This window comes from Coenobita brevimanus, chromosome 23 (assembly GCF_032717465.1).
Source record: "Coenobita brevimanus isolate Jiangsu-jjx chromosome 23, ASM3271746v2, whole genome shotgun sequence".
Taxonomy (NCBI): Eukaryota; Metazoa; Arthropoda; class Malacostraca; order Decapoda; family Coenobitidae; genus Coenobita; species Coenobita brevimanus.
This window is the reverse complement of record NC_136976.1, coordinates 4568956-4595316: the sequence shown is the minus strand read 5'-3', so window position 1 is coordinate 4595316 and position 26361 is coordinate 4568956. Positions and strand designations below refer to the sequence as shown.

At 41.4% G+C, this 26361-nt stretch overlaps 1 protein-coding gene across 1 annotated transcript; it reads left to right on the top strand.

Annotated features, from left to right (window-relative positions):
• The first annotated feature begins 246 nt into the window (after nt 1-246).
• Nucleotides 247-15314, top strand: LOC145392941 (uncharacterized). The gene is made up of 11 exons (XM_080267228.1): nt 247-291; nt 1831-1943; nt 3858-5467; nt 7099-7722; nt 8238-8333; nt 8834-8965; nt 9445-9526; nt 10494-10670; nt 10779-11664; nt 12489-12671; nt 13695-15314. The coding sequence occupies exons 1-11, from the start codon at nt 247-249 to the stop codon at nt 15312-15314; spliced, it is 5568 nt and encodes a 1855-aa protein (XP_080123354.1).
• The last annotated feature ends 11047 nt before the right edge of the window (nt 15315-26361 follow it).

Below are 26361 nucleotides of genomic sequence, written 5' to 3'. Positions count from 1 at the left end.
AAATTTCTTAAAATGTCGATTTAAAGCATCATCGGAATCTCTGAGGTTGAATTTGAAATGACCATCAAAATCGTCATCGGAATCTCGAAGGGTTAATGACACATTTTAATTTTTTTTTATTTAGGCTAACTTAAGACAGTTTTCTCCATCCAGGTAAAAGCTGAGTTGTGATTAGACTAATGTTCACTTTTTTTTTTTTTTTTTTTTTTTTTTTAACAGGAGGTGTAAGGAGAGGAGACGAATAAGATGGCAGATGGATGTTTACCACCTCAAGTGGATGGACCTGCTCTGGTGTGTATGTGATGAGAGAGAGAAACCTAAATTTTAGGGGGTTAAGCTTAATCCTGAGCTACTAATGCAGTGCCTCCACATCACCCTTTACTCCACTGTCAAACTACCTTCTCTCCAACCCACACCTGTTCCCTCATGTGCCTCACCACTCAATCCCCCATCTCTTCCTCAGTCTCCCCCTCCAACTGTCCTCCTCTCATGTACACTTACTGTATATTTTAAGTTGCATATGAGTCAGTGTAAAGTCACTGCAGAGTTAAAATTTAGTATTTTTTGTGCTTATAACTGTGTAGACATGAGTGAGAAGCATATTTATTACTGATATTTTATTAATAAAATAGTATTTTGTCCCCACAAACATTATATGAAAATGAACCAATTTCACGGTACTTGTGAACTCCATCTTTCTCCTTTTTATTCTACGTGAATATTAATTAAGCATTTCAGTATCTGTGATTCTTAGAAAAAGAACGCTACCTCTTTATTCCCTGCATGTGATAATTCATTCATTCATTCATTGCCAGACGCCATGTATCCCAAACGGGGTGGCCAAGGGCTTAGAGTTAATTGTTTTACAGGGAGGGGCACTAATCCTCCACCAACCCCACTTCACACGTAGGGATGCCAACAGCATCTGGTGTTCCCAGGCGGTCACCCATCCAAGTACTAACCAGACCCAACGTTGCTTAAAGTTTACTGAAATGGGTCAGATTAGAAGGCTGGAATTCTCACTTCTTCTTATTGGCATGGAAGTACAAGGTAACCCCACCTCCTAGCACATGCGTTGGAAGCAGCTTGTACCTCATAGTCCCCTATTCTTTTGTGGCAGCTTTCAGCAACACTCCTGAACAGTGAGGTCACCACATTTTGCATGTTCAAAGGATCAGGTGTGTATTTCAACATTCCCTCCCCTTATACAGCAGAGCCTCTGAAATCTGAACATCCAGTTTCCAAAAACCTCAACTTTCTATAATGTTTTTCATGCTGTAGCGATGGGGTTTCCTTCTGTCTGCACACAGTCAATGCATATCTGAAGACAGAGTTTATTTGTGGACAAGTATAACAGTAGATGCGATGTTACTGTTCTTGGTATTGTAGACTTTTTTTTTATTTATTTTTATTTTTTCATAGTTACCATACTTTCCAGGTATTGCACTTCTATAAAACCTTGGGCCCAGCAACTTCAACATAACTCTCTGTACAGTCAGTCAGTCAAGAAAGATCACTAAGTGGCTTTACCTGTGGATGAATTGCCTAAGAGTGATGATTGTGTGGCTAGTTGGCATGCTTCTAGGCACACTTCACTATCGTGGTAGTACTTCCCAGGGTAGATAGTAGCTCTTATTTATTTATATTTTCACAACTTGTCATAGGCTTTAACAGGTCATTTCCTGAGGCTCAGCAGTCCTCCTATGGACCATGCGCCTCCTGATGTCTCCACTTCAGCACTAACACCCACCATCTATGTGTACATAGGCTGAATAAGATTAAAACTGAATAACCCATCCTAGTGCTGAACGTGTTTTTGTTGATTTCCAGGGTCGTCTAGATGTTATATTTGGACGTCCTGCAGTGTTCCCACCGCCACTGCCCTCACAGACCTTTGTCTTCACGTTCCGGTGGTGGGGGGACACTAGGCCATGCATGCTGAGGTGAGCTGTTGTCTCCTGGTGTGTAGTGCCAGTGTTTACAAGCATTACACCATCTTGGATCTGGATTTTACCTTACCATGACTTGTTTATCATCATCAGAATCATCGTCCAGACCTCATTTTGAACCCCAGGGTGGGGTGAGATAGGGTCAAGAGAGCCATAAAAGACAGTGATAGATTGGGAGACTTATTTAAATGGAAGAAATTATACCCCCAAACAGAACAGTATTGAAGTTGTGTTTGTTGTGATGATGCAACAGTTTTGGCCTGACTTTGACCCTCCTGCTCAGGCTGAAACTGTTTTATCTTAACAATAAAACTAGCTTCAGTAGCTATGTGGATTTTTATTTCTTCACTTATGCAGTTATAGATGGTGGTGCATTTACTGGTTATACAAGCACTGTAATAACTGAATTTGAAATTTCCATTTTTTAGGTGCATGTTGAATCGGAACAAAATTTGTTCATTAAGAATGACTTTATTTCATGCTTGCTATCTCCAGATAAGTTTATTCAGTGTAGGAGAGAGACTTTTTATTTTATTTATTTCTATCTATCTATCTATTGCCAGACGCCGCAATCCCGTTTGGGGTGGCCACAAACAAATCGCCTCCAAGTCGCCCTGTCCCCTGCCATTTCACTGCCCTGCTCCCAACTCACACCCCCCTCTCTCATATACCTCTCCACCCCATCTCTCCATCTCATCCTTGGCCTCCCCCTCCCTCTTTCCCCCTCCACCTCACTCACATACACTCTCTTCGTCAGTCTTTCACCCTCCATCCTCTCCACATGGCCAAACCACCTCAGTGTGTTCCTCATAACGCTTCCTATCACATCCACATCAACACCACAACGCTCCTTTATATCCTCATTTGTCAGCCTGTCTCTCCATGTGACTCCACAGGCTCCTCTTAAATAACTCATTTCCACTGCTCTCACTCTTGACTTGTGTCCCTCCAACAACGTCCAAGCTTCACTTCCGTACGTTAGAGTTGGTATCACAATACTGTCATGTAGTAACTTTTTTTTATTTATTTATTTATTTATTTATTTATGTACTCATTTTAGTGTAGGCATTAGATATAGTCTTTTTTTACCCCTTCAATACCAGAGGTGTTTTCAGAGTGGAATAAGGTATTCAGATGGTTGCAGAAATAAAACAAAAGCACATTGCCAAATTGACAAGGTTAAACATATCCATCACTTACAGTAAAGAACTGCCTTTATTGTAATACTGGTACATAGGTATTTGTTAGAAGGTGTCTGGTAGTTTGTTGTTTATAACCCTAGTTGGAGTAGCATTGGCATGGCATAAGTTTGGTCCCTAATGGATGACTAGAGGTTTTTGGACCATGTTCATTATGTCATCAGGGAAACGGGTTGATTATCTGTCCATATATGTACTGGATTAAAATAGTCTCAGCACCGTACACCTCAAAGGGGACAATGTGGGATTGGCAGTTACTATGTTTCCTTACAAGCAGTTTTCGTAAGTAATCAATGATTTTTAAGCATTATACCTGTTTACATTCAGCTGCTACTGAAAATTGGGAAACTGAGAAATCAACTTGCTAGATACCACTGGAACTTTAAGAGGCAGTTTTTTTTTTTTTTTTTTTTTTTTTTTTTTTTTTTTTAGGACGAGGTAAGAAGGAGTTTAGAAAAGGCTGCTTAAATCTAAAGTTTGTTTGTTTTCTTCTGACAAACATTCCTAATCCCTTTCAGCGTCATTTGACACTCAAGTATAGTCGGACCAGAAGGTGCATCTGACCGGTAACCAAGGAGACTCATTCCTACAGCACAACTAAGGGTCATTGAAACTCATGTAACCAAAACTTAGTACAGAAATAGTAAAAGTAGTCCAGTTCCATCAGATGAAAACACACTGACCATAGGATTGACTGTATTTGTTTCAGGTTGCCACCAGAGAAGGGGGAGGTGAGGATAACCCACACCGTCACCTGCAACAGCCAGTCCTTCCGCCAGTACCTTGTGGACATGAAGACGCTCCATGTCAGCCTCAGGATAAGCAGCGGCGACTCCTTTGATGACGAGCAGGATAGTTTCATCTACCAGATCCAAAGCCCCAGACGCAATGAAGGGGACACACCACGCCAGAAGCTCCTACGAAGACAACTGCGACTAAAGAAAGGCTGGCAGGATGGGGACGTCATTGGGACCTTCGTACTCCCAGAACTGAAGCTGAACACCCGTGGGGACTACGTGCATGAGGGTAGAATACTTGACTCCTCAGCGGACATCGTAGGGACGGTGGTGGTTACAATGGTGTACACTGATGGAACACTTGAGGAGTTGTCGCAGCCCAAGGTACACAGCTCTGAGCCAACGCAAGACCACAATGGCTCGGAGAAACAGGATGCAAGGTCAAAGTCACGTATGTCCGGCATCCCAATTCTTGACCCACGAGGGGGAAAGCCGTCTGTCACAACACCACAAGATTCTCATCGACCTAGAAGCCAAAGTGGGAGCTTTAGAGAATCATTCAGGCAAAAATTAGATAAGCTGAGATCCTCTAACAAACTGAGTCAGAATCATGTAGGGTATAAGGCAGAGGAGAAGGAGAATTATGCACCCCAAAGAAAGCGAACTGGGAGCTTCACAAAGGTACTGGGAGACAGTACAAAGCAGCAGGACAGCCACCAGGCACAGAAACACTATGATAAGCAATTGTCAGGCGCTCAGAATCACGTCCAGAAACACGGTACGCATCCACCACCTCACCAGCAGAATATTCAGGGTGTGAGAAGCTCGGATATGAAGCAGTATGATGGATCTCAAAGACGTCACCATGAACAGTTTCCACCACAGAGGGCCCAAGAATTACCCCACCCACAGCCTCAGAAGTTCTCTCAGATATCACAGCGAGGCCAGGAATATTTACCCTCGCAGAGGTCGTTGCAAGTACCACAGAGCACTCAAGAATACCAGGCATCACAGAAAGGCAGCCATATACCACAAAGGACTCAAGAATATCCACCCTCACAGCCACAGCAGTATTCCCAGGCTCCACAGGGGAACCAGGAATACCAATCAGGGCAGAGAACCCCACAGACCTTGCAGAGACACCAAGACTTCCCACCATCAGATCCACAGAAGTCCTCTCAGGAGAATTCGAACTACCACTCATCACAGAAAGGCAGTCAGCTGCGGCAAAATCAAGAATACCTTTACTCACAGCCACAGAAATTCTCACAGGGAATGCAAAGACATCAGGAATACCCACCCACAGAGCCACAGAAACCCTCCCACGGGTCACTGAAACACCAAGAATCATTCCCACCACAGCCACAGAAGCCGTCGCAAATTCAGGACCACCAGAAAACCTCACAGGTGCCACAGACAAAAATTTCACAGGCTAAAGTTGAAGGGAGCACGAGAGGGAAGGTCCAGGGTTCGGATCCAGTGCTGCGGAGGGAGAGGAAGGGCCAGGATGGGGTTAAGGAAAGACCTGCCAGCTGGGGTTTGTATCCACTCCTAAATGGTGCCGACCCACGAGATTTTGTTGGTATGTTATGAGTTGCGTGTTTGTGTTTTCGCTTCACTGTTACTATTTTTTCTTGCTCACTTTTTCTCCTCTTCTTTATCATTGGAGTTCTGCTACCCACAGTCATTTTTCTCTTTTTCTTTCTATATCTTTTCATTATTTTTGTATCATTATCCAGGTTTCCTCATTTATAGTCAGTGAAGAGATCCAGACTTATTTATTTATAGGAGCCTCATTGAGGATGCAAATCAGAGGAGAAAGGAAGTCTTAAATAGCTTCCCTCTCCCTCCCTCCTGCCCTGTTCTTCAGTAGGAGGTATGAACTGGCTTGCAGCATGAGCACTGAGCCATAAGACCATCACAGTTCAATGGCAGGACAAAGAAGTGGGTTTCTAGTCCCTCATTCCCACCACTTGAAGCTACCATTTTCATTTTAAAAAATTTTAACAAAGAGAAATATTGTTACATATATATTTGTTGAAACTGAACCTGAGTGATGCCTCTCCATGTTTTGCTGTGTCTGATACCTCTAAGAAAAATTCAGATGTGATATTATTTAATTTAAAGAGTGGTAATAGAAAATATACTTCCTCATTTCATCCTTAGGTGGAAAAAAGAAAGCCAGGATGATGATTGATGATAGAATAGGATATATACAGTAGTTTATTGCAAGACTTAGTCATATGAGTCACAAAGTACAACACAGGGAGAGTCATAATGCAAAGTGTACTGACTACTGTATATAATTTTAGCGTAGTCACCCAGCTTTCAGAGTTCCTTGTACGGTATGCTTGGTTTAACTTGTAGGGTGGGCATGGATTTGCTTCTCTTTTAGATGTCTTTTTTTTTTTTTTTTTTTTTTTTTAAATGGATTTTTTTCCATTCTCTTTCTTTTCTTTTTCCCCTCAGTATTTTAGTTCATACTCTTTGAATAAGAATGTGACGTATCAGCCGTTGGTGTTGTTTTTGTTGTTATTGTTGTTATGAGGATACAGTAGTTTTATTCCAGCCTGGAAAAGTGTCCAGGTCAAATCATACCTGTTATATCTTCACATCATCATTTTCATTGTGTTCCTTCTGTTAAACATGTGGTTGGTGGGATATAGGAATCAGAAACATGATAATGGAGGAAAGAAAACAAGTAGAGCTGTAGAAAGAGCATTATAGTGTCCAGTAAAAATGGTTCACACTTCTAATAGAGTTGGGTTCAGCCTGTAGATATAGCTTGTCTAGTCAGGTTTATTTACATCCATCTGTTGACAGTGTGGACCATCAATCCAGAGTGCTGTTGTAGTTTTTGCCATAAATTTTGTACAATGCTAACTTTAGTGATATTAACCCTTCCAGTCCAGGGAATCTCTTCTAACCCAAATACATTTAAACCTGTTATTTGAGCAGATTCAGTGTTGCAGAATCATTGTGTTTGGTGTTGTTTTAGCACAATCAAGTTTACATCTTTATATTCAGCAGAAACTGAAACCTTTATTCAGCAATATTGCTCATATAATTGTCAGTTATATTGATGGTATTGTTCTTATTATAGTAATGGATGTTACTGGTCTTAGTATTAGATGTTATATGTGTTGATGTTGTCTAAGATATTGTCTTTAATATGCTATACCAACAGTAAATTTGCGTCAATCTCTCCAACAGAATCAGGAGCTATTGAACCTGAGGAACTGCCAGTATTGCTACAAGTGTTGGAAGGCCGCTCACCCAACCTTGACATCCCTGGCTTGGACCCCCACACTCACCAGCTCCTTGATGGGCTGGACCTGTCCCTCTCACCCTCACGACAAGCTCCCACCCCTGTGAAACCCGAGGAAAAGACCCACGGGGAGGGGGCGGGGGAGGGGGGCAGGTCTAAGGGCCCATATAGTGTCCTGAGGAGGGAGAATGAGAGGGACATTGGGGATTTGTCAGGTATCTCTCTCTCTGGGGTGTGGCCGTTAGATGAGAAGAAGGAATCAGGAACGACAGATAAAACTCGCATCCACGCAGTCCCCCCACACACGCAGACCTCAGACAAGATCTCCCCGAGTAGTATACCCAAGTTCGGCTCACCCAGACGGCCACAACAACAACAGCAAGCACAAAATGGCCGCACAAAAATCCCATTCTCGCACAAAGCCAAGACATCGGTGCGGACATACCAGACGTTCCCAGGGAGGTCAGGCAGTGATCGGAAGGTTTTGCCGCAAGGGGAATACTCTGCAGGTCCAAGGGAAGCCTGGGGAGCAAGTGAGAAGGGAACATCGGGGAGGCATTCCACAGAAGGTGAGAGAGAGAGAGTGAGTGAGTGAGTGAGAGGGAGAGAGAGAGAGACTTTCCAGATAATTAATGTTTCACCTATAATGCAGTAACATAATGTAACTCCTGATATGTGAGAATGAAAGAGTTAGCAGTTTTCCTTAGCAGATTGATGTATTGTAAAGCACTGTACAGTATTCATAAATCAGGATATTTGTGTATGGAACTAATCATGCTATTTACAAGGAATCTTAATCAGTTCCTCTTATGTCTGGAAGCAAAATGATAAGACTACTTGTACTGTAACTTGGCCCAGATTTTCATTCCTGTTCAGCATACTTCATATTGCTCACTGGCAGAAAAAGACAATACTATGGCTGCATGTCCTTTCCATAGCACTTCTTCGTGGCAGCCATCACATTGTAGTGCTAATGTATTGTTATAACTCAGCATTCATGATGGAAAGATGGCAGTTTTAGGCCAAGCTAGTGTAAAATGAGTATAAAAACATAAGAGTGACAAGAAAACTGCCTCCACTACAGATGACGGCTCAGTTCTGGTCGTGGATGTGGGGACGCTTACACTTCTATCACCGCTAATGAATTATCGACCTGCTGAGAGAGACAGAAAGATGTCCAGTATGTATATTATTTGCTGCTGTATCTATCTATCTATCTATTTATCTGTGTGTGTGTCTGTCAGTTTGTCTATCACTTTCTTTGTCTGCCTCTGTTGATCACAATTCCTGTTTCTCTTTCTTACATATAGATTATTCATATATCCTTTCCCGTGTAGCTGAAGTTTCGTTTCCCTTCCACATCATTAGGCACCTCACTTTTAAAAATGAATGTAAGAGAGGCTGCTTCATCTGAGATCCTAATATAAAAACAACGTCATGGTGCCAAAAAGACGAATAATAATAAGTTGTTGATAATAGTTGATAAAACCTGTATTAAACCTGTGTACCGTTACAGGTTTTTTAATGAATGGAGGTCACCTGTAGTCTGGTATATGACTTTTTTTTCCTTTCCTCTGTTCATCTCTTAAAAAAAAAAAAAAAATTGTAATGTGTGTGTGTGTGTTTTTTTAATTTAATCTTTTTCCATTCTTTGTTGATCTTCGTAAAAAAAAAATTCAGGTGTGAAAGTATTGCATCGGAGTCGCGTGTGTTACCTGACGAGCCTGGACGTGCGGCTCCCGACTGTTGACCCGGGCTCGCCTGACTGCCCTGTCTCCCACACCTGCGCATCCAGACAAGTTAGAGACGATGGTGAGAAACGAGGAAAACATCTCATTATTGTTTTTGGTGGTGGTGGTGATGATAGTGATGATGATGATGATGTGATGATAGCTTCGTCTTCCATTCTTAACTACTTCGTTGACCCCTTGAATTGGCTCTCTCTCTCTCTCTCTCTCTCTCTCTCTCTCTCTCGCAATTTCTTTCTTGCTGCCACCAAACAATTTTTTTGAGCATAGAAGCACAGTAGGGAAATGTTAAAGCTATATCTCACTCCTTCCTCTTCAAAAAGTTTATACTGAATAATATTGTGTCATGGTGTTAAGAAGAAAGTGAGAGAGAGAATAAACGGAGGTTAATTGTGCATTTTGCTTTTATATATTTATTTATTTATTTTTGATGCTGATTGAAATTGGCTGATGGTGTTAAGAATAAATTTGAGAAAGAGAGAGAGTCAGTTTAGTGGAGAGGCTAATTTTGTGTTTTATTTATTTATTTATTCATTTTTTCAGAAATCCACTACAACGAACGTGAGGTGTTGCGTCTGCCACAAGTGTCAGCCACGGAGGTACTACGTGGACACCTGGTTATCAGGTACGGCACCAGGGATGTGATTTATGTATATACGATCTTTTCCATGTCGTAGCTTATGGCCACTTTCTTAAACCTTAACCCGTTAACTGCGCATGGCGGCTTTTGGGAGGTGTCCGTGGTGTGCAGACATAGGGGTAAAAGTGAAATTTCCCAAAGGCCAAATTTTGTCTTAGGAATTGAGAGAACACATGCCAAAGTATATAGTAACAAAATATTAGCTCAATATTTACCTTGGTAAAGCCATGGATGAACATCGAAGTGTCTGATTCCCTGTTGGAATGTTTGGTTTTCGTTTTCGGTTTCGGTTTTGAAGGCTCAAACATGCTTGCATGGGTCAGCGTTGGTCACTGTGGCATTATATTCGAAATTCACCTGCGCAGCCAGTGCTGCACTGAGCAGTCGCACTCGGAACAGCCCGGGCTGTATAGAGCAGTTAACGGGTTAAATTTATAAGTGGAATATGAGCCCATAGTATTTTCTTGTAATTTTTGAAGCACCTGTGGTTATTACAGAGGGTGGTTGAAAAGTCTCCTTACATAGGGGAAAATGATCACTTTCTGAAGTCATTTTATTCACAACACATGCTCTACATCATTGCCATTACTGCAGTTTGAAAACACACATGGAACTTGGTGAACTTGCACTAACACATCTGACATTCCAGAAGGTTGCCTGAAAAGAGAGACTTATTCCCGTGTACGAATATTTTTGGACCACCCTGTACCTATTTCACCTTAACTTGGCCCATATTTTTGTCATTTGACAACATGTTTCCTGTAGCTCAGTGGCACAGAAAGACAATGCTTTAGCTATGCATTCTTTCCATAGCACTTTTTCATGACTGGCACCCTATACTGTATTAGTATTAGTCTGTTACTGCAGTTTAGATTTCAAGATTGAGAGATGACAATTTTAGGCCAAGTTAGTAGAAAAACATTGTGAACGTATAGTTTTTTTTGTGTTGTAGGAGTGTGTGTCGGCGCCTGGGTGAGCGAGACAGCGAGGAAGTGGGTAGTGCGAGGGTGAGTCTGTTGGATCTGTGGCAGCATAATGGGTCCCGGGTTCAGGTCTACTTATATGGCACAGGGTCACAGAACTCACTCACCAGGAGGCAAAGCAGAGCCAGGAGGGAAGAAGAGGAGATGTATGAACAAGGGAGGAAAGGAAGGAAGGCAGAAGACGATCCTTATGACCTTGGAAAGAGAGGAAGGAAAGATGAGGGAAATGTATATGAGCAGTGCAGAAGGAAAAGTAATATTGAAGATGAATTTGAACCACAAGCATCTGCCAAACTCACACTCATTGCTCGACTTGCTCTGGCCCTGAACCAATCCCTAGAACTTTCAGATAGCGACAGTGAGAGGTGGAGTTCATGCGAGACGGTTGCGGAGAAGACTAAACCAGCCATTGAATCAGCAGTGCGAAGGGAACCCCCACCTGTGACACTGCCCAGTGAACGATTGTACCGAATAGAGAGGGAGGGTGAAAGGCATAGTGAGCCGTTACCCGTGTCGCAGTTAAAGGATGCTCAGTATTCTGTGGGAGGCCAGAGGAGTCAGTATGTATCAATCTCCAGTTACCATGACCCCTCCAGTGTACCATCCCTCAACTCCATCTACCTTCCAGCCCAGACCAGTCCTAATGTCAAACTTGTGAGAGACCCAGCACAGTATCCTGGCAGCCAGAGTCGGGTTGAGGTGGTTGACGGTATTTTGGGAACACCATATGAGACAAAAGTTGTTGGGAACTATGGCGTGTATCAGGGATCACTCCTGACTGGGTTTAATGAGTATAATGGCTCAAACCAGCCTGTGGAGAGTGGGGGGGAGTCACCGTGTATACAGACTGTCACCGACTACTGCGCGGACTTCATCAACTACGATAGTTTAGGGTTCAAGCCAGAAGTCCGATCTTGGCAGGAGGACCGAGATGGAAGCTGTCGGGTCCACCTGGAGATCATCAAAGGCCGGAACCTGCCCTGGATTGAAGGCCCGGACCGAACCCCAATCCCGCCCAACACCTACGTCAGGACAAATGTGGGTCACCTCAGTGTACTCACAAACGTGTGCCTGGAGTCAGTCAATCCTGTGTGGGGGTTTGCGGCTGATGTCCTCCTGCCGTACTCACAGCTGGCTGAGGTGAGCACTGAGGTGTGGTAGAGCTGTGTATAAATATCTTTTGCATCAGCCCCATATTTTTAATGCAAAATTATACATACACTAACTTTGTCTAACAGTCTGACCAGTTCAGTTGGCTCAGTCAGGAAGAGTGGTAGTTGTAGTAGTAGTAGTAGAGTACCTAGTAGTAGTAGTAGTAGAGTATCTGTAGTAGTAGTAGTAGTAAGTATACAGTAAGTAATTATTGTAAGTTGCCATTTTTGACATTCATTTTGCAGTTTAGTTCACAATAAATCACAGAAAAATTGCCAAAAGTTACAATGCAACTTGTATAACTGACACAGAGGTTTTCCCTGAGTTTATGGTATCAGTTACCGGTACGTGGAAAAAGACGTGATAATTGTATAAACATCTCATACCTAGCTTATAATGTTGAGTGCTGGTGTGTATAGCCTACTCGTGATGAGCAAACGCAGGATTGAATGATGGATGGAATGGATGGATGGATGAATAAATAAATACCAATAGATGGATTGATGGCTAGATAGATAATTGATTCACCTATAGTCCTCATTCTGTCAGATAGAGTTAAGTATTTTTGTATAATATTTTTATGGCATCTGGCAGTAGATAGATAGATAGATTTTGTTGCAAGAAACCTCATCTGCACTTAAATACTTTCCTTCATCCCTTTCCAAACTACTCTGATATCATGTACCGGTACCTTTGAAGAATATTGTCGTAGTCATCATCATTGTTATCACTGTCATCGTCATTGTCATCATCATCATCCTGACCATCATTCCCACCCCATCTACAGTCTGTCTTTCCCTGCCACCACACAGACCAAAGGCAGTCTGATCCTGAAGGTACATCATCGCTGCCCCAATGAAGGTGGGTCCCGGCAAGACGACCCTCTGCTGGGGTTTGTTTCCGTCGACGCCACATCCATCTGGGGCGGCCACGTGTCCCTGTGTGGATGGTACCCCTTACTGGACCTCTCGGGGGCCCTGAGGGGACATCTTAAGGTTGGCAGTGTGTAGTGCCTTTGGTGTGGATGCATGCTTGAATGATGAGTGAATGGAAGCGTGGCCCATTGAACTGGGCAAACTTAGGTTGTCTGGATGTTGCTACTCCTCACCCTGCCCTAGGATGGGAAAGGAGGTCCAGATGATGATGATTTTTATTATCATTATTTGTATTATTATTATTTTTATTATTATTATTGTTATTATTATTATTATTATTATTTTTTTATTATGTTGAGGCATAGGAACCAACAAGAGATTGAGCTGGCTGGATGAATTTTGTGAGGAGAAGTGTATGACCAGGGTTTAGCACCCCTTTTTAACTTGACAATCATCATACTGACTCTGTGAGAGTCAGTAATGCTATGATCTTTTGATAACACCACTTCCTTTTTAGAAATACACTACTGTATATTCCATTCTACTATATTTGTTCTTTATCTGAATAACCGATTGATCACACAGGTGAAGTATGACTAGCATTTGTGAATCAGTCAGTACTGTTTTTGTGTATACTCATTACAGTAGGAGTGTGGAACTTGAAATAATTGAACTGTGTCAACTTTGTAATGAGGAAAAGTAATGGAGTGTGGAGGCATTTTTTTTCTGGATGAATTGGAGCATGACTATTTCTTCATGTAGATAGATATGTTGTAGACTAATGATTGTCCCTTATCTCTCCAGATACAGTATTCACTGATCATATTTATAATGGTGATAATAAAGAAGCTATATTATGATGATGTGGATAGTGAAGAAGATTAAATATGAGGCAGTTAAAGTATGATTGTTCAGATGTTATATTGACTTATTACAAAATAGACCAGTCATTTTCTTCAGATGTTTTATGGAATGATAGTTTTGTCAGAACAGGCCCCTATGCCTCTGTTAATGTGGTGCAAAGTGGGAGTGGGTGTTGTTGTTGTGGTGGTGGTGGTAATTTTATAGACTAATTATTATTTTGTTCAGATGTTTGTTCAGATGCTTTATAGACTGATACAGTATTTCTTTTTGACCCTCTAGGTATCACTGACCCCACATGAACCTCCACACCCCATCACACCAGCAACCCTCTGGCAGCCAATTAGCCTGCGTCAGCATCCTGGCTATCCAATGGGCTCCCCTTACGCTCGTCACTCGTATCCCCAACACTCCGAGCCCCAGCACCTTCAGGAGGGCAACGTGAGGAGTGCCGCCATTGCCAAATCATTTAATGTCATCCCACAGCTCCCCACAAAGCCTCAACGACCTGATAACGGCCATGGAGGCCAGGGAAACGATCAGAGTAATCTTGACGTGGAGAAAAGCGCAATGTCCCGTCAAGGTAGTTTGGGCAGTGAGCACGGTAATGTTGACGTGGATAAAAGCACAGTGTTACAGACTTCCATAAACACATCCGCCTACCCTGTCAGAACCTCCATAGTTATTCCCAGCAAAGGCAGTTTTGAAGAAAACATGGCCATTCGGGAGTCAAGTGGCTATCTTCACTGTCCATCTTCAGATCAGAGTTATTATCAAAACAAGAAAGCCTCGAGCATACCCATTTTTCCCTCAAGTAGAAATTCCACAAAGTCGGCAGGTTTTGAAGACACAACTCAGCCTGTATTGTCAAAAGCTGGGACACAGGAGGAGGTTTATATGGGCATGGATGTAACGAGTCAGGGACATGCTCGTCAGAGAGGGGCAATCATCGTCAAGGCCGTTACCACACAGCCGAGTAAAACACCCCCTGTTCAAACAGTGTCTAAAGATGTCATTAATACCAGCACCCAACAGCAGGTCCCAGAGAAAGATGGAAAGGGGTCAATACTTATTAAAGACTCTATCATTGTCAACCATTTTAGACTCCAAAATGACAAGGAAAACGAGCGATATAAAAGTGCCAGTATATTAACCGGTGTCGTTCCGCCTGATAATCAAAAACATTCTGATTCAAACAAAAGTTCCTGTGTGTCTGATAATCAAGAACTCAGTGAGCCAAGGCCACATTCTGCACCCACAATCAAACCCAGTTCCTGTTTGAAAGTCCCCGGCAGTCCATCATTACGAGCAAAACACGTCACATTTGCTCAGAAGTTGGTGCAGCATGAGAATGGAGCAAGTGGTTCCTATAACTCCCAAGATGCAACTTTGTGGAATGCAAGCCACACCTCGGGACAGTCAAATGAAGGGGTACAAGCCACTAGGAGGGAGACGGTTTTTAGTTCAGGCCTGCACAGGAACGCAGGATGGATTAAAAGGTCTGCGGAGATCTCAAATACTCAGAAGCGATCACAGAGCCTGAGCGGTGAGGGTTCTGATCTTCAGGTTGTGCCGTGCAGGGAAGGGGATACTCAGGTTGCCACCACCACCGTCAGCTCTCACAGTAGCAGTAACATCAACGGCATATCTGATTCCCACGACAAGAGCAAAGCAGACCTCATCATGGCCTTCTCTTGGATGAATCAAAGTCACGAGTGCGATACTCCTTGCGTCTCGTTCATAGAATCAAAACCAGCTATGCAAAGCAGCAGTGAAGCCAATGGCCACTGTAGCTCTGGTGAAAGTAAATCACCAGAGGATATGAAAGCCATCCTCTCCTCTCCAAAAAAATCCCGCAAACTCAGAAGTAGATTAGCAGCAAACCTTCCTCCTTTAAACTAGCAGTCATAACTATTACAACAATCCCATGAGTATGAGAGATGCTGGAGAGGGATGCCTTCATGTGATGGCACTGATATAACTGAGCACCTGCACTGTGTAGTTATACAAATGTCCCTTCCTGTCCCCCAAAATGAGGATGGTGGACTGCATGAGGAGGGAAGCTTGAACCACAAGTCCACCGGGTTCATATTTCAGATAAACTTTGGACTACAGCTGCCTGTACTACTATTACAACTACTTCTACAGCTGCTGCTGCTACAACTACTGCTACTACTACTACTACTACTACTAAAGGGAATTTGAATGACCTATGCAGCTGAGAATTGCTGAGCTCTAAGCAGGATGAGTTTTGCGGCTCCCGATTGGCTAGCAATGACGTTATCTCATACACTGCCAGATGGTCGATAATATTTGTGTATAAACATTTTGGCTCTGTGTTCCTGGGGAAAATACTCAACTGCGTATCAAAAACATGAAGAATATCTTTAATATGTTCATCTGATGCACATGATGATGTTGGGAATGTCTTATAATAGAAATAAACAAAGTCTTCCCATGCTGGCTGTGTGAGTTGCCATCGACATTATTTTGTAAGCATGTGTTGGGTCATGGTAGGTACTGTGTTTATTTGTGTTATAATACATTCGCAACATTATTAGCATCAGACGAACTATCCATCCATCCATCCATCATCTAATCCTACATTGTCCCATGAAGAGCATAGGAGCCCGGTGCTAGGAAAGTTGGTCCTGGCATTTAAGATGAGAGTGACCAGCCTCACTCATCCCTGAGTGGTATTACGTGAGCAATAAACCCCACCCACCCCTTGGATATAAACCTTCACTGGCTCAATCCGATTGGAGCACCTTTATTACCCACTAAACCACCAGGAGCCAAAATTTGGTTATATGGTTACCACCCAGCATAGCAAATGGTTTCCTGGTGTACAGGAAACCATTTGGCTTGTCACTCAGTGTAGAGTCACCCACAGGCAGCAGGAAGAGGGAAGAATGAAGGAAAGAAAGACACAAGAGGGAGTGTAAAGTCACCCGCAGGCAGAAGAAAGATGAAAGAATGAAGGAAAGAAAGACAGAAGAGTTTGGATGGAAAGAAGGATGGAGGAGAGGAAAGGGCAGACACCCGAGAGCAGCACTACATCAAGTGAGTGGATGGTGAGTGCCCCCACCTACCACATTGATTAAAGATATTCTTCATGTTTTTGATAAACAGTTGAGTATTTTTTTCCCCAGGAACACAAAAGCAAAATGTTTACACATAAATATTATCGACCATCTGGCAGTGTTTGAGATTGCATCATTGCTAGCCAATCACAAGTCATGAAACTCATCCCACTTACAGCTCAGCCATTCTCAGCTGCATAGGCAGTTCAAATTCCCTTTTGTAGTAGCAGTAGTAGTACATTAGTAGTAATGATAGTGCAGTAGTAGTAGCAGCAACAGCTGTAGTAGTAATAGTAAGTAGCAGTAGTAGTAGCTGCAACCCCAAGCTCATCATAATGTGAACCCAGTGGACTGCAGGCTGAAGATACCCCTCTCCTGCAGACCACTGTCCTCTTTTAGGGGGAATAGGGAGGGAGCTGAAGTACCTTTGTATAACCAGGCAGCTCCACTGCCCAGTTATAATCAATGCCACCACACAAAGGCATCCCTCTTAGATGAATCACAGTCCCATATTCATCCATTCACTGCTAAAATACTGTATTCAGGGATGGGATTCTTGGACTTATTTTCAGTCAGTTCCCCATCGTAACTTTGATATTTCACAGGAAGTAGTAGTCAAGGGGAAGATTTTGCATCCTTTTCCTTGATCTTCCTGTTGTAATTTTCATGTAACTTAAGATTTTTTTATGAAGTTAGAACAGGATGGAGAGGAAGATTCGACAGCCATCTTGTCCCTCCTGAAAATCAAAACCTGAGTTACGACAGGGACTGATTGTAAGTGCGTTTGTGTATCCCGATCCTTTGATGATGCTTTCCACTCAAGAGTAGTCCAGGCAGTAGAAAATTTTAAACCACAGTAAAACCTCGCTACGTTTGGTAAAAGCTGAAGTGATGTGAGCAAGCTTTCAGTGTAGTTGAGATCTTTGCGGCCTATCGAAAGTCAAACTCAGTGTCTTTTTTTTTTTTTTTTTTTTTTTTTTTTTTTTTTTTAAAGTTCTTGGTAAATTACAGAAAAAAATTATCTACTGAAGTTCCATTGCTACCTTTAAAACTGGTTTACTATACTGCTTTTACTGAAACTTGGTCCAATATTGGCATCTCTCCATCGTGAATGGTGAGTTGTAGCAGTATATTGCTACTCAAATATTGGGCTAGACATAAAGAAGTGCAATGGAATGGGTGTAGAGCTATACCATTACCTTTTTCTGCCTGTGAACTATGTGAAATAAGCCACAAAAGGACGAAAATCTGGGCCAAGTTAAATATGGTAAAGAATCTCGGTATACAGTACAGTAAGTTGTATAGGAGTTATGATATTGTAAATGAACATATGAGAACTTGATGTAGAGGATTGTGTGGTAGGTTTAAGATGTGTGATAAAGGCAGAGATTGTTATTGTTGAGAGTTTTACTGTCTCTCTCTTAAATTTTTACTGCTTTGGACCTGTTTGGGTAATTTATCCAGGTTGATACAAGGCAGGTTTATTAGTAGGGTATTCTAGTTCATTCTGCCTCTGTGCTTTCCTTATCCTGTATCCTACCCACTCTATTCATTAATACTCAGGATTGGACGTGCCAGTGAGATGTTTTTATGCCAGATGGGGTTTTATTTTTATTTATGCAGACTTTTGCCGCAGGTTTGGAAATTACAGAGTGGCATTTTCCTGGTTTTATTGAGAAGTTTGAGGTTGATATAATTTAGATATTGGTGCCTTTTTTTTGTCTCACTTAGGTTCCTGATTGATAATGATAGATCAAGGCAGACAGGCAGCACATCAAGGTACATTGTGTTGAAGTACCATTCTGTAAGTTGTGATAATCCTTCAGTTATTATTATTATTATTATTGCTGTATTATTTTTTTTTTTTAATGCATCTGACTCAGGGCATAGGCCTTAACAACCCTTTCCCTGAGGCCCAGTAGCCTTCCTGTGCATCCTCCACATGTCACTAAACAGTCCCGAGAGTGTTAATGAGATGAAGGGTTAGGGTGGATCAGAATAACACTAACCTCGAACAGACCTTCCCTATAACACACCATATAGCCAAAGTCTCTCGCACAGTAGTGTCTTGTATATGGTAGAAGTTCAAAGGCTTTACTGATAGTGAATGGATGTGCGGCCCATTTTGCTAGCTGCTTTGTTGATAGTACTGTATTCCTACTCTGTATTACCTACTCTATTTGTGTGTCCTACCCAGCCTGGTGACATACTGGGATATCAGGTTAGGATGAGGATAACTTGTGATATTTTCTCGGGGTTTTATTCTGATGGGGTTTTGGAGACTCCCTGGCTCCTCATCCTTCTACATTTTGCCTATTATACATTTGATATTCATTTTTACAGTACATTATTCATCTCGTTTTATCCCCAGACATTTTTATCCGGCTTAGAGTAGATGTCTTGGCAGGGAGATTTGTAGAGTTTGTTCCTAACCTTTAATTTACCGAGTTTACTTCTTAAGCTGAGTGAAATAATTTGTTGGTAGCTCAAGGTGCCTTGGCTGCAAGGGGAAAACCATTTAAGCCATGTTACAAATTTACTTTTTATTATTATTGTCTGTTATTATTACAGGTATTACTGTATTACTGCTGTTATTATTATTATTATTATTACTGTTTAGGCACCTGGTGGTTTAGTGGGTAATTAAGGCGCTCCAATCGGATTGAGCCGGTGAAGGTTTATATCCAAGGGATGGTTGGGGTTTATTGCTCATGTAATGCCACTCAGGGATGAGTGAGGCTGGTCCTTCTCATCTTAAATGTCAGGACCAACTTGCATAGCCACGGGCTCCTACGCTCCTCATGGGGCAACGTAGGATTAGATGTTGGATGGATGGATGGATTAATGTTTTATTATTATTATTATTATTACTGCTTTATTATTATTATTATTATTATTATTACTTTTATTATTATTATTGATTCATTTAATTGTTTTGGCTAATGGCAGACAAATTCATATAACCATGGTGGGACATCCGAGAGTTGTAGTGCTTAATATCCAGGATGCAAATGGTAAGGAAGGAACGCTGTGGAGCCTCCCCCATGAGAGTACCACTCAGTGTCTTGTGATATTACATTCCTTAACACTCTTCATGTTTTGCATCGATGTTGTCTGCATGTGTGCCTATGTGTGTGTGTAAAGAGAAGCATCTTGTGATTTGTACCCCTGTGTAATTGTATCCACATTTCACTATCTTGTACATGTGTAATCTTATCCACATTTCACTATCATGTACATTCTTATTAACAGCACAAATACAAATAGCCAGACACAGGAATATCAAGGCAGTTCATCAGGAATCTCAGTCTTTCTCTTATTAATTATTAGTCTTTCTCCTATTAACTCCCAGCTGGATAAGACCACCTTTGATAGTTTAAATAAGAGCTGAAAATTGTCCCACTGTGTATTGAAGGGGTATATAGCTAACAGATGGGTGCCTGGTGGTGTAGTGGGTCAAGGTGCTCCAACTGGATGTGCTTCACGAGGGTTTAATTCTGAGGGGTGGTTGGTGTTTAGTGCTATCATTGTGCCACCCACTCTTAGGCATGTGGCTACTCTTGCCTTGACCCTCTGAGCCTCAAGATTATTTTTTTCTTTCTTTCTTTTTTAAACTCAGTCTTGCCATCTGACAATTTTAATCAGTAAGGGCTAGAGTGATTGAGCTGGATGGGTTAGATATAGCCGTAACAAACCCTTACATTCATTCCTTCATTCATAAACATAAAATCTGTGTTGGAAAAAAGTTTATCCCATCAGTATGAAGTGCCCTGAGCTGAATAAAATCGCCAGGTTACTAAGACTGAAATAATATATATGCACATGTAATGAGGGGGTAATATATTTTCTTTGATGAAAATTCCTTCACTTTGAGAAATCCCCTGTATCCTAAAAGGTTCAATAGGAAAAAAAAAAAAAAAAGTCAGTGAAAAGGTAAAATATATGAATGTGATTCTCAAACTTTTCTTTGTAAGGCTTTGTGGAGGTGCAAAGATATGGAAAAATTAACAAGGTTGACCTTTGAGAATTTCCAATTTGACAAATTTAACCACACTTTTTGCCATTTAAACAAATATTTGCATTTATGGTGTTCTGACAGAGAAGACTTCAAATACTGTACTGAATACTCAACTCATCTTCACATAGGTATCTCCAGTACTCAGCAGGCCTTGCAGTTTAGCCCTTTGAATCTAGGAGATGCCTTTCTTAGTTTATTCCTGTTTCTGTTAGGCTATTTTATGCAGCCCCTCATATTTAAGGGGTGTATTAAGTCATTATCAAAACCCCTTCGGTTCCAGAAAATGTATCCAAAGCTGAATATAATCGTCCGAAGGTGGATAATATGAAAAGGATATCCGGAGGCTCAGTGGTTTAGTCGCTCCACTCTCCCTCATTCTCAACATGCCTTATGTGGTGAGCTTATAGTACTGGTTAAGAGCCGTGGATGTGGAGGATGCTTGTGTGTTGGCAGCTACAGAGACTCTTCACTTAAGCCTGTTCTACTTAACTTTTAGGCTCGTATTCCCTTTAGTTAAAAAAAATCCCTCTAACACCTCTACCATACTGATTTATTTTTGGATATAGCTGACTGATGTCTTTTTGAATCTTATAAGCTCCCTAACACCTCCTCCTTACTGATTTATTTTTGGATATAGCTGGCTAATATCCCTTTGTATGTTATTCATGCAGAGTTTGGTGATACTGGAAGGATTTAAGTAACACAGAGGAGGATGGCAAGGTGTAATAAGCAAAGTCAATCTGTTAGGAAGAGGTGTTAGGGAGCTTCCTTAAACACAGGGTTTACTATATTTGTTTAGTGTTTTCCCCTCAGGAATTTGAATTTAAAACAAAATGAGCAGACATTGTAAACAAGATGCCTGGTGGTGTAGTAGTTTAAGGCATTGGAAGGAATTCAGGTCATTTGTTGTGGGTACATCACTGTGAACTGCAGAGAGTTTTTATTTATTGTTTATGTAGTGCCATCAGGGAGGGCTGGTCACCTACTTTTAAATGTTGTGGACTGCATATCTCCAGTCTTGGGTCCCTACACTTCAGAATGGATAATATAGGATTGGATATAGCTATTTTTATTTAGCCAAGGATACATACTACTAAAAACTGAGCTGGAACATATGTAAACACAATTGGAAGTAGTTTAACTCAAGCACAACTATATGCTTCAGTGTAGGGTGTTCTGTACTGTCATGGTTACTAATTTCTTTATCTCCATGGTGAGAGGGAAGTGAAAAATAAGGTTGATATAAGTGGAAGCTAATGGACAATGGGGATTCAGTAGTGTGTGTATTCCCGGCCTTTCTCCAACCTTGTCCTCCAATTGCCACTCACAAGGGGAGGTAGAGAAATTAGCAGCCATGATAGTATAGGACGATCTGGTGGGGGGAGACCAGATGGGCAGCTGAGTGACATTTTTCCTTCCAATATATTTTCAGGTTCTTTGATGTGATTTGTGTCAAAATGTTACTTTTTTAGCAGGTATTATTATGGTGCATATTGTGTCTAGGTGCCAGTACGAGAGGTATTTTTTATGACATGATTCACATCACTTGAACGACATCAGGAAATTCTTTTTGTGGCATAAATTGAGTCATAGCATACAAAGGGGTCAATATGCACAAAAGTAACCTAAACTTCACGTATCTAGGCTTACAAACTGTTAGGAATTCAAACTTTTGTTGGAAAAATTCTTGATGTGTTTAATGCCCCAGAGGTGTTGAGAATTCTTACGGGCATAGGAGGCTGTCTGGCACTGCTTTATGTGCAGTTTATTAGACCTTGATACAGAAAGTTCTCTTGTATGTTATTTGTATTTTTTTAAACATTGATATTTTGTGTATATATAAAAATAAAGAGAACTACTGTACTTGTATTTGTTTTGCTTTTTATTGCATTATTATTATTATTTTTAATTTAGGTTTTTAATATGGACTTTGATTACGAAAAAATAACCTACAAGAGAATATTAGTCTGCCATGTGCTGAAATAGTGATAATGATGCAATATGCTGAAATACTGATAATGCTGCTGTATGCTGAATTACTGTACTATAATAATGTGGTAAGGAAGATGTGGAGGACAGCCTCCAGTGCCCAGCAGAAATTGGCATTGTCATGTAAATTCCAGACACATCATTTTTTAATATTAACCCCTTCAGTTAGTTGTTTTTATTATTAATAATATTTACAGTTTCAATAGACTATTTACAGACTATCATTTGACTATGTTATTCAGCTTAGGAAAGAGCTCAGTATTACAGAGAAAATACTTAAGGCAAAATGTAACGTCTTTAGTTTGAAAAATCTTTCCTAAGCTTCATAGAACTGTCTGTAGATGGCAAGAACATAAGGAAAAACACAGGATAATCCATGAATAGCACTTCACTAAAAAGTCACCTGGTGATGTTTTATGTGTTATGGGGATGGCTCAGTCTGCTGATGTGAGGAGAAGAAAATTACTGATTCAAAGTAGACATTGAAACTGCTGACTGACCTATCCCTGCAACACAAGAAACTGCCCAGTGGAGTGGAGGAGGAGTGTTTCATATGGACCATCCTGTACAGCATCAGACTGGAGGGATTAAAGAGTCATGGACCAGAATCTTCTTTGGTTAAGGAAGCTCCCAAACACCTCTTCCTAAGCAATTTATTTTACTTATTGCACCTCACTCTTGTCATCATTGTCACCTAAATCCCTCCAATATTGTCATACTCTGCATAAATAACGTACGAAAGGATATTAACCACTCATATCCAAAAATAAAAAGCTAAGGAGGACTTGTTAATCCTTCCAATATCACCATACTCAGAATAAGTAACACACAAATCAGTTATCAGCCAGCCACATCAGAAAATAAACAGCTAAGGAAGAGATGTTAGGGTGCTTTCTTACCAAATGAGAATACCAGCCAAAGAGTCATGGAAGTTACACTCTTCTTATTTTTTACTGGTGTTCCGATCTTCCCGTTGCTTGTGTACTGATGGTGCTATTGCTCGTGACTACCTTAATCCTAAATCTTTCCGTCGAGAAAAAATATTAATGTGATCTCAGTGTGTAGTTTTATTAACCAGGTACCTATGTTTAATGTTTTTTAGTTGATTTGCTTTCATCAGAGGAAACCGGGCCACTCCCAAGATTTTAATACTGAGTTGTGGTTGCAGAAAAGTCAGTGAGCCTTAGTTATGTGGCAGAAATGAGTCTCCTTGGTTATGATAGTGTTTTTACTCTAACTTGGCCCAGATTTTCATCCTTTTCCAGTTTGTTTCACATAGGTCACTGGTAGAAAAAGACATTGCTATGGCCCTACATCCTTTCCATAACACTTTTTGTGACTACCACCACATTCAAATGTTAATCTTTTCACAGTTCAGATTTCAGGATGGAGAGATGGTAATTTTAAGCCAAATTTGTATAAAATCAGTATAGTCATTTTCCAGTGATTACACCTGGCCATCAACTGAAATGGGGAGAAATGGAGTTCCCCCGAGCTAAGCCCTGTATTGGACTATATAGCCCCGCTAGGGTTACAGGAGGGAGCTACCCCTCCCGGCACGGCAGCCCGGGCGAGGCTCGAACTTGCAATCCCCCGATTACGAGTCCGGCGCGCTACCACTGTGCTGCCGCGCCCCCCTGGCCATCAACTGAGCTGAAAGAGGTTACAGATCTTCGTCATATGAAAATAAATGGAATGTAGTGGTGATGCATACCGGTAGACAAAGATGGTGTGGATGTGTGGAGAGAATTGTGAAAATAATTAAGATCTTTACTACCATGTCCTCTTTGTATTTTTAGTGTATGTCTTTGTTTATTTTTTTAGTTTATGCTTGCATTGCCCAGGTGCATGTACAGGTATACTGATAGGGAGCAGTAAGAAAGAGCCTTCACTAATCCCTTCAGTATTAGCAGTCCATCCTAACTTGAATAATATTATCTGGAAGTAGCAGAAATAAGTAAATTAAAAAAATGAGTAGCATCCTCTACTTAAAAAAAAAAAAAAAAAAAAAAAAAAAAAAAAATCCAGTACAATGGATCCTTCAATAATTTACTCTTGTTACTACCAGAGTATTTTACTCATTAGATCTGCGTAGTAGTGATTGGGTTACTGAAGGCTGTACTGAACCACTCAAATTGTAAAAATAACTTCAAAAATTAATAAAAGTGTGAAGATAGCATGAACAAATGATAATATATGTCACAGAAGTGAAGGATCTGAGCATGGAAGGAATAGACCCAGTATGCAAAGGAAAAACATGGGATTAGGCCTTTGTGTTGTTAGGGGACTTGATCATGATGCTGCAGGACACTTGTGGAGTGTGGAGAGACTAACTCATACAGACATGACACTCTGCCTCCAAACTATACGTACTGTGTAATAATAGTTGCTGGTTCTTTGAAAGCAGTGATAAGAAACAGGGAAGTGAGCATGGAGTTTGAAAAGTTACTACATGACAGTATTGTGATACCAACTCTAACTTAGGGAAGTGAAGCTTGGACGTTGTTGGAAGGACACAAGTCAAGAGTGAGAGCAGTGGAAATGAGTTATTTAAGAGGAGCCTGTGGAGTAACATGGAGAGACAGGCTGACGAATGAGGATATAAAGGAGCGTTGTGGTGTGGATGTGGATGTGATAGGAAGCATTATGAGGAACACACTGAGGTGGTTTGGCCATGTGGAGAGGATAGAGGGTGAGTAGCTGACGAAGAGAGTGTATGTGAGTGAGGTGGAGTGGGGAAGAGGGAGGGGGAGGCCGAGGATGAGATGGAGGGATGGGGTGGAGAGGTATATGAGAGAGGGGTGTGTGAGTTGGGAGCAGGGCAGTGAAATGGCGGGGGACAGGGCGACGTAGAGGTGATTTGTTTGTGGCCACCCCAAACGGGATTGAGGCGTCTGGCAATAGATAGATAGATAGTAATAATAGTTCCAATTTGAAGGGCCTTGTACCTGTTTGCATATGACAGCCTTGTTCACATGATGGTCACTGTATATGCTAGATGTTCTGTGGCAGTATCTTTTGCTCCATCTCCTAGTCCTGAGGTAATTTTGTAGGGCCTCATCCCAGGTCTTCGTAGGTCTAACTCTTGATGCTCTACTCTGATCATTCACACTCGTCTGCTAGGCATTCAACAAAACTCATCTCAGCAATATTCACTCTCCCCAGTCATACATCTCAAAGCTTTCCATCTGACTTCCATTATGTGATCTTGCAGTTTCAGGCTCATACAGATACCCTAATCAAGAGCATCACCCTTCTCCTTGTGAACTCCACAAGGTACTATGTTTCCTGTACATCAGGATACTATTTACTCTGCTGGGTGGTAACCATATAACCAATTTACAGCACCTGGTGGTTTAGTGGGTAATTGCCACGTTCCAGTCGGATTGAGCCGGTGAAGGTTTATATCCAAGGGGTGGTTGGGGTTTACTGCTCATGTTATGCCACTCAGGGATGAGTGAGGCTGGTCACTTTTATCTTAAATGTCAGGACCAACTTGCCTAGCCCCAGGCTTCTACGCTTCTTATGGGGCAACAAAAGATTGGATGATGGCTGGATGGATGGATTCATTTTTAAAAGCAGTCAGTAACCAAACTCTTACATTCTCAGATGCCTTCAGCATTTCACCTACCACACCAGCAGATTTACCTATTTTCATCTTATTCAGTGTCTTAGACAAAACTACCTTACTTTTGTAGTTCTTATGTACAGTACAATCCCAACTATCCGGTATCCAGACAAACGGAATACTCAGAAAAACGGGAAAATTCAAGGGCTGGTAAAAATGTCAGTAAGTTATAACTGTGCGCCAATTTGAATGGACCGCCAAACCGCCGTTTGATCGTGTCACGCGAGGCTG